The sequence below is a fragment of the Mastomys coucha genome, unplaced genomic scaffold, assembly GCF_008632895.1.
Source record: "Mastomys coucha isolate ucsf_1 unplaced genomic scaffold, UCSF_Mcou_1 pScaffold22, whole genome shotgun sequence".
Lineage (NCBI taxonomy): Eukaryota > Metazoa > Chordata > Mammalia > Rodentia > Muridae > Mastomys > Mastomys coucha.
The window spans coordinates 267,584,376-267,593,977 of record NW_022196905.1 but is presented as its reverse complement, the minus strand read 5'-3'; the positions used below and the strand labels follow the sequence as shown (position 1 = coordinate 267,593,977).

The following is a 9,602-nucleotide window of genomic DNA, read 5'->3' as shown; positions in this document are numbered from 1 at the left end:
AATTTCTGTATCCACTCCTCTGTTGAGGGACATCTTGGTTGTTTCCAGGTTCTGGCTATTATAAATAAAGATTTTTACCTAATGAGACTACGGCTACACAGTCAATTCTAGCTATTTCCTCCCTGTTCCTATTATGACCATTTCTTAACTCCAATCACCATAAATAGCTATTATTTAAAACTTCTGTTAGATGGTAATATCTTAAAAACATCTGAGCTGGGCAGTGATGGCGCACACCTTTAATCCCAGCACTTGGTAGGCAGAGGCAGGCAGATTTCTGAGTTCGAGGCCAGCCTGGTCTGCAGAGTGAGTTTCAGGACAGCCAGGGCTACACAGAGAAACCCTGTCTCAACCCCCTCCCCCCAAAATCTGGATTTTAATCATGTTTCTGAATGCTTTAAAAATATTTTTTAATTAAAATAGAACTATGTCACAGCCTCCTTTCCTCACTCCAGCCCCTCCCAGCAGTCCTCCCAGTCCCCCTTAAGTTAATAGCCTCTTTTCCTGTATTATTGTTACATGCATACATATGTGTATGTATATGTATACAAGCTGCTGAGTTTGTTTATGTTGTTTGTCTACACATAGTTTCAGGACTGAGCATTTCTCATTGGACAGCTAATAAAGGGGGGGGGGGTTTCATCTCTTCTCCAAGCAGTCAATAATTATAATTCTTGGTCTAGGTATGTTACCCTGCAAAAATTTCCACCTTCCACATTAGCATGTCCATTGTTACACCATTGTTCTCTAGTCTTCTTTATGCAGCCATTTTTAGGATACACTGTTTCACTTCCAGACCTTATGGGACTTGCAATCTCTCTGACTCTTTCCCCAAGATGTTCTTTGAGCAATTGATGCAAGATCTGTGATATAGATATGTCTGTTTGGAGCTAGGCTCCCGATGATCTACTCATCTATGCATTTTGCCCACTTGTGGATTACTCTGATGGTTTGCATTTGCTGTAAAAAGAGGCTTCTTTGATGAGAAGTGTAGTTATACTTATCTATGAGTATAAGGATAAGATTTAGAATGTAGTTAACTATTACGCAACTTTAGTAATTTTTGATGGTATAGGTTCTTTTTTTTTTAAAAAAAAAATCTTTTTGAATTTCACATCATGTACCCCAATCCCACTCATCCCCCACTCCTCTCATATCTGCCCTTGCAGCCTTCTCCCCAACAACAACAACAAAAATCTTGTTTAAGCTAAAGTGTGTTCCACTGTGTTCCTCAATGTACCATTTCCTCTACATTTTTTTGCTTGCAAATGTTCATTGCAATGAGTCATTTGGTGTGGTATGAGGCCTCTGACGTCTGGTACAGTATCAATACTGGAACCTCAATGCTCCCGTATACACATTAGCCCACCCGTGCTCCCATTACTAAGGTCATCTCTACTGTGCTGCCCAGGAGAGTTACAGGACCTACAGAGCATTGTAGCAGGTAAGGGGCAGAGACAGCCCTCCTGCTCTCATGACTGATCTTGCCCGTCCTATTGGGTAACTTTCCTGCAGATCAATATGAAGATGTACTTTCATGTAATTATGCTGTTTAGGTGAATTGGTGATTTTAAAATTCATGATAATGATTTTATAGCTCTCCTGAATTGATTCAAGTAAATTTAAGCCCCCTGTAGAATAAAACCTACAAATAGAGTTCTGGGTCATGAGCTAATTGCACTAGGAAAAGAAAATAGGTTTAGAACAAACTAATGATCAAGGAAAACATTCCTTTTAGGTTAGAAATGAAGTCACTAATTTCTATAACTAGAGATCATAAACTGATAATGAGCAATCACAGGTACAAGGACAGAAAACAAATGATTGACTAAGCTATACAAGATTTCAAAATAATAAGACACAAGACAGATGATTTGTCTCTTGACACAAACTATGCCAACTTATGACATAAAAACTATTGCTTTAAATGTATTATGAACTTGTAGATCTTAAAAAACAAAAAGCAAGTAAGGGAGCCAATTCCACAGTCCCCAGAGAAAGCTCCACTCCCAGGCAAGCTAACAGCCCAAGATCATAGGATCTAGGTGAGGAGGAAACAACATCTGCTCCAACACCGCCAGGTGTAACTGGGACCAGTGGGATCCAGGGACACAGGAACCCCCCTTGACCAGTAGCATGGGTTCCTTCCAGTCTGCACAGCTTTGCCTTGGCCACAAACTCCTCAGCCAGGAGCACAACACACAGAGGAAGCTCCACTCCCAGGCGCTCTAACATGCTCAGGATCACAGAATCCCAGAATCCCAGGATCCCAGGAGCTCTGACACACCCAGGATCTCAGGGTCCCAGGATCCTGAAATCACAGGATCACAGAGACAGCTGGACTTGGAGGAGTTCTGACACAACCAGGATCACAGGAAAGACAGGCTCTAGTCAGATATAGTGAGGGAAGGTAGCACTTACTGCTTTTAATATTCTTTCTTTGTTTAGTGCATTTGGTGTTTTGATTATTATGTGAGGGGAGGGATTTCTTTTCTGGTCCAATCTATTTGGAGTTCTGTAGGCTTCTTGTATGTTCATGGGCATCTCTTTCTTTAGGTTAGAGAAGTTTTCTTCTATAATTTTGAAGATATTTACTGGCCCTTTAAGTTGGTAATCTTTGCTCTCTTCTATACCTATTATCCTTGGGTTTGGTCTTCTCATTGTGTCCTGGATTTCCTAGATGTTTTGGGTTAAGAGTTTTTTGTATTTTGCCTTTTCTTTGACTGTTGTGTCAATGTTTTCTATGGCGTCTTCTGCCCCTGAGATTCTCTCCTCTATCTATTGTATTCTGTTGGTGATGCTTTGACTCCTGATCTCTTTCCGAGGTTTTCTCTTCTTTTTCCTTTGTCTTTCTTCTCTTTTTTTCTTTATTGGACATTTTCTTTGTTTACATTTCAAATGTTTTCCCCTTTCCAGTTCTCCTCTTCGGAAAGCCCCTATCTCATCCCCCTTCTGATCTCTTTCCTAGGCTTTCTATCTCCAGGATTGTCTTCCATTGTGATTTTTTTTTATTGTTTCTATTTACATTTTTAGATCCTGGATGGTTTTGTTCAATTCTTTCACCTGTTTGGTTGTCTTTTCCTGTAATTCTTGAAGGGATTTTTGTGTTTCCTCTTTATGGGCTTCTACCTATTTACCTGTGTTCTCCTGTAATTCTTTAAGGGAGTTATTTATAACCTTCTTAAAGTCCTCTATCATCATCATGAGATGTGATTTTAAATGTGAATCTAGCTTTTCCAGTGTGTTGGGTTATCTAGGACTTGCTATGGTGGGAGAACTGGGTTCTGATGATGCCAAGTAGCCTTGGTCTCTATTGCTTAGGTTCTTGTGCTTGCCTCTCGCCATCTGGTTATCTCTGGTGTCAGTTGGTCTTCCTGTTTCTGACCGGAGTTTGTCCCTCCTGTGGGCCTGTGAGCCCATGATCTTAGATATGTCAGCACTCCTGAGAGACCATTTCTCTCCAGGTATGGAGAGCTGTGTCACAGGGCTAAGTCCAGGGCACTGATGGAAACTGGAGGAATCCTGTCCCTGGCTATTTCATGGTTCCTGTGCCCTGTGTGTTCCTGGAGGGTCCCTCTTTTGACAGTTATTGGTGCAGAAGTGGTGGTCTCACCTGGGAATTACCTGTCACTTAGGAGTGATAACACTCCTGGTGGAGCAGCTTTCTCCAGGCAGGATTTGGGTATGCAGGGCTGTGGGACAGCCTTAGCTCCAGGGCACAGATCATCATGTATGTTTCTGTTAACTCCTGGGAGACCTGTAACTACTTTATGAGAAAGGCATTAGTATATGCAAGTTTTAACAAATAAAGAGCCTGGAGCTGAGAGAGGCCCAGAAGGTGGCTCCAGGCCACATAGTTATAGATTTGGAGCAGGTTGTTTCACTTTCAGGCTTCTGCTCACAGCACCACACCAAATGATAATATACTAGCAGTTTCTACTGATTTGTTTTTATTATTTTAGTTCTAAGTGTTATTGGTGTACTTATATTCTTAGAATATACAACTTACAGAATTTGTACTTTTTTATTATAGGATGGCATTTGTCTTAGCACTTAGTGAAAGATAAATGATATGCTAACTTTGATTTCACAAACTTCATATGTCTAGTCTGTAAATTATACTTCCTTGATCATGTAACGTAACTCTGAATATATAGGAAGATAAGTTTTCTTTATTGACACTCTTAACAGGGATAAAGCGATGCTAGCAGAATCATTGAAACAATATGGACTCTTAGAAAAGCAAATTGAAGGTAATATTTTATAAATCCTTTAACTTGTTTGTTTTATAAACATTTTTAAATTTCAACTTACATCCCTTCATTATGTCCTTGTTCCTTGTTTCTCCTGGCTATGTACTCATGGTAAATCTCCTCTCATGGTGACTTCCCCCTTCTGTGTGTGCTTTCTTCCGCTCTTCTCTCTATCTGGCACCCTGAATCAGGTAACTGAGTACTCACTTACCTCTATCTACTAGCCAGTCACAGGCCTTAGCCTTTTTTTGACCAATTGACTTAAGAAACAAGATTACATAGCATCACTTGCTGTATGTGAGGTTCTTCTTGTAGACATTTTTAGTAGTAAACAGGGAATTGTTAAAGATTTTCTTATAGTGAAATAAATGATACTGCAGCTTAAATGTGTAATCGATACAAATTAGATTGCTAATGAAAGAAAGTGAAATGGATAGTTTAAAAAACTTTTTACCTGATACAATTGACAAGACTTGGTGATTGAAGGCAAAGAAAAGGTGATGAGGTACTCATGTTACTTTCAATCAATAGAAATGAGTAGAAGGTATAGATTGCTTTTGGCAAGATGGCCATCTTGCCGGGCGGTGGTGGCGCACACCTTTAATCCCAGCACTTGGGAGGCAGAGGCAGGTGGATTTCTGAGTTCGAGGCCAGCCTGGTCTACAGAGTGAGTTCCAGGACAGCCAGGGCTATACAGAGAAACCCTGTCTCAAAAAAACCAAGAAAAAAAAAAGATGGCCATCTTTACTCTATTAATCCTGCCAATTTAAGAGCATGGGAGATCTTTCCATCTTCTGAGATCTTTGATTTCTTTCTTCAGAGACTTGAAGTTCTTGTCATACAGATCTTACACTTGCTTAGTTAGGCTTACACCAAGGTATGTAATACCCATGGTAGGTGCTGCAGAGACAAAGTGTGGAGCAGAGACTGAAGGAAGAACAATCCAGAGGCTGTCCCACCTGGGGATCCTTCCCATATACAATCACCAAATCCAGACGCTACTGTGAATGCCAGCAAGTGCTGGCTGACAGGAGCTTGTTATAGCTGTCTCCTGTAGGCTCTGACAGTGCCCGACTAATACAGAAATAGAAGCTCACAGCCATGCATTGGACTGATCACAGGGTCCCCAATGAAGGAGTTAGAGAAAGGACCCAAGAAGCTGAAAGGGTTTGCAGCTCCGTAGCACGAACAACAATATGAACTAACTAGTACCCTCAGAGCTTCCAGGGACTAAACCACTAAACAAAGAGTACACATGGTGGGACTCATGGCTCCAGCTGTATATGTAGCAGAGAATGGTCTAGTCAGTTATCCATGGGAGGAGAGACCCCTGGTCCTGTGAAGGTTCTATGCCCCAGTGCAGGGGAATGCCAGGGTCAAGAATGGGAAGAGGATGGGTTGGTGAGCAGGGGGAGGGAGGAGGGATAGGTTTTGTTTTGTTTTTTTGGAGGGAAACCAGGAAAGGGGATATCATTTGAAATATAAATAAAGAAATGTCTAATAAAAAAGAGAAATGAATAGAAGAGGAAAAACAAGTAATGGGAGGGTGTGGCACAGTTTTGGAGTGCTTGTATATCCACCAAGACCAGGGTTTGATGCCTGGTGTCACACAATAAAGAAGAAAGCATGTATTAGAGAGAAAATGATGTATATGTAAGTGGTTATTATCCATGTTCATTCAGACACCACAGCCCTAGTGCCTAATTGCAAGGGTTTGATATTTGAAGCTGTTGTTTTGTCTTTCCTTTGGGTGAGTCATTAAAATTAATAATGTAGACTATGGGCCGAATTAGTGTATAGCATATTATATATAATATATAATGGTGGATACTTGCATTTTTTTCAGAGTTCATAAAATCACATTCAACTTTAGAATCTGAAGTTGAAACCGAGTCAGGTAAGCATCCTTTCATTTAAATATCATCACAATAACACCTCCTAAAGGTTCTATTACCTTCCCAATTACTACCACCAACTGGGGACCAAGTACTCACGCTACTGAGCCTGTGGGAACATTCATATAGTTAAGAAACCTCTGTATTCTTGATGCTTTTTTCCAAGAATTTCTCTGTCTGTTTTTAAGAGAGAGTGTCAGATATCCCAGGTTGGCTTCAAACAACAGCTCACTGTCTTTGAAGCTCTTTCTGCAGTCTGTACTAGTCATGACTGCATGAGTTTTCATATGCAGTATACAAGCACCTGCATCGGGACCTATTGTGGTTTTTGGTAGCAAAGGCTGTTTGGATTCTCGTGTGTGTGTGTGTGTGTGTGTGTGTGTGTGTGTGTGTGTGTGTGTGTTTCTCACCCAAGGGAAGGTGTAGCAGGGAGATAGATGTTGGTGACAAATATAGCTTGCAATGTGACAAATGACAGTAGCACCAGCACTGAAGTATGTTATCTATGAGATGTGCATAGATTTGGGTTCTGTACCACAGGTACTTATTATGGGCTAGCTGGGTCTGTGAGGTCCAGAGGCTGCTCTATTCTGAGCTACTGCTGTCTCGGCAACCTCAGTGGGGATGTTCCTGCAGCATCTGAAGGTCTGGTATCTGCAATGCAGGTTCTGTCAGACCTGCCCCAAAGCTAGGCTCTTGTATGTAAGCACATGTGCGGCAGAAGTTGCATCAGATCCTTGGGCTGTAAACTTGTGTGGCCTGGTAGCAGCTTTTATGTTTGAGTCCTGGGCACCCAAAGTGGCATTGAAGCTTGGGATGCAGTGTTGTGAGCACACAGTGCAGCTCTGAGGTCCTGGGGTCTTCTTAGATGCAGGGATGGCTTTCCTGGCTGCTTGTATGGGAGGGAGAGAAGTCTGGTATGATTTTTATCTTTTTTCTTTATATAAGGTTATTTTTTTCTCCCTTTGACTTCTTTACATTTTTCTCTTCATCTTTGATTTTTTAAGGAGTTTGAATATCATTACATGTTTAGGTGCATAGTTTTTATTTTGTCTTTTTTTTTTTTTTTAGCTTCCGGACAACCAAGTGGCTCACCAGGTAAAAGTACTTACTGCACAAGCTTGGTGGTCTGAGTTAGTCCTTGGAACTCGTGTGATAGTAGAAGAAGGAAATCAGACTCCATAGAGTTGCGCTGAACTCTCCACACTCAGGCTGTCTTTATAATCACTGAGCGTATATATCATGCATAGCCATACAGTGATAACAAGCTTTTTAAATGATACATGCCTTAGTATCTGTCATTAATTTTAGAAAAGCTGTAGTCTTTACCACTTCACATTGCTTTCATTTGCCCTTCATCACTTATTACCCCCTTAGGCATGTACTACACCTGTTTTTATTATCCCATTAGTCATATATTATACCTGTTTTTATTACCCCATTAGGCATATATTATACCTGTTTTCATTACCACATTAGGCATATATTATACTGTTTTTATTACCCCATTATGTGTGTATTACACCTGTTTTATTACCCCACTAGGCATATATTACACTGTTTTTATTACCCCATTATGTGTGTATTACACTGTTTTTATTGTCCCACTAGGCATATATTACACTGTTTTTATTACCCCATTATGTGTGTATTGCCACTGTTTTATTACCTCAGTAGGCATATATTACACCTGTTTTTATTACCCCATTAGGCATGTATTACACTGTTTTTATTACCCCATTATGTGTGTATTACACCTGTCTTTATTACCCCTTTAGGCATGTATTACACCTGTTTTTTTTTTAACTGAGCTTTGAATTCACAGATCTTGAATGCTCAATTACATATTTACCTCATTCACTTCTTAGTTTGGGGACTCTCTAAAGACAGTTTCATACTCACTGACTTGTTTCAAGTAAGTTGTTTTAATAGTCTACAAAATACTCAAGGATTATTTTAAAATGTGCAGGTTGATTTCCAAAGGTTCCAGATATTAAATCACATTTTTTTTTACTTTACAGTAGCTGCATAGAATAAGCATATTATTAGATGACAATATAACATTACCTGGTTGTTATGATTATTAAAATAGCAATTCCTGGTCCAGAAGATCAAAACCAGCAGGATCTCCATGACATGGAGCAACAACAGAATATTCAAGAGGAATTCCTATGGGGATCCAGTTTTGATAGTGTAGCAGAAGACATAGGCCTTGAAACAGACCAATGGGTTACTGCAATGAACATTTGCAAATAAAAGATGAGATGATAAATGGCTATACTGTGTGATACACTGTGACACACTTCAGCTCCCATAATAAGATGGTTCTTGGTGTTTTTTTTTTCTTTGTTTGTTTTCATTCTATCTTATTTTCTTTTGTGGGAAAGGTTGCAAAGGGTGGAGGGCAGATACAAAAGTATGGGGGGATAAATGGGACTGGAGTGCATGACGTGAAATCACAAAGAATCAATGAAAAACTTTTTAAAAAGTGCCCACATAGATTAGAACACACGGTATGATTGGCAAAATGCAAGTGCTCCTAAAGGAGTAACAGGGGTCATTCCGTACTTTTTCTTTTCTTTTTTTCTTTTCTTTTCTTTTCTTTTTTTTCCTTTTTCTTCCCTTCCCTTCCCTTCCCTTTCCTTTCCTTTCCTTTCCTTTCCTTTCCTTTCCTTTCCTTTCCTTTCCTTTCCTTTTATTTTTTTCAAAACAGGGTTTATTTTGTGTAGCCTTGGCTGTCCAGTAGCTAGTTCTGTAGACAGGATGGAGACAAATTCTTAGAGAGTTTGCCTGTCTCTGCAATTGCTGGGATTAAAGGTGTTTGCCAACACTGGCCTTTTTTTTTTTTTTTTTTTTTTTTTTTTTTTTTTTTTTTTTTTTTTTTTTTTTTTTTTTTTTTTTTTTTTTTTTTTTTTTTTTTTTACTTTTTTTTTTTGTTTAAATAGAGTCATTTTCTTTTTTGTTGTTTTTTTTTCATTTTTAAGATTTATTTATTTATTTATCTATTTAATATATGTGAGTACACTGTTGCTCTCTTCAGACACACCAGAACAGGGCATCAGATTCCATTACAGATGGTTGTAAGCCATCATGTGGTTGCTGGGAATTGAACTCAGGAGGTCTGGAAGAGCAGCCAGTGCTCTTAACCTCTGAGCCATCTCTCCAGCTCCCCTTTTTAATTTTTTAAAGGATTTACCTAGTCTTGTATTTTATGTATGTGTGTATGTATATGAGCACTCTGTTTTATGTGTATCAGAAGAGGTAATCTAATCCCATTACAGATGTTTCTGAGCCATCATGTGGTTGCTGAGAATTGAACTGAGAACCTGTGGAAAAGCAGTCAGTACTCTTAACCTCTGAGCCATCTCTCCATACCTGCACTATTTATTTTTTAAATTTTATTTTATCTACTTTTTACTTACTGCTTGTATCAGTCACAGGCGTTTTTTTTTTT

The 9,602-nt window shown here is 39.4% G+C and overlaps 1 protein-coding gene across 1 annotated transcript in view; it reads left to right on the top strand.

Moving 5' to 3' along the window:
- LOC116070462 (coiled-coil domain-containing protein 7-like) overlaps positions 1–8,424 on the top strand; it is a 34,196-nt gene extending 25,772 nt beyond the window's left edge. Inside the window, exons 7-10 of the mRNA XM_031341888.1 lie at positions 4,192–4,253; positions 6,100–6,150; positions 7,220–7,246; positions 8,241–8,424. Coding sequence (XP_031197748.1) covers positions 4,192–4,253; positions 6,100–6,150; positions 7,220–7,246; positions 8,241–8,404 — 304 coding nt within the window. The 3' untranslated portion in view covers positions 8,405–8,424. The remainder of the gene's footprint in view (positions 1–4,191; positions 4,254–6,099; positions 6,151–7,219; positions 7,247–8,240) is intronic.
- The last annotated feature ends 1,178 nt before the right edge of the window (positions 8,425–9,602 follow it).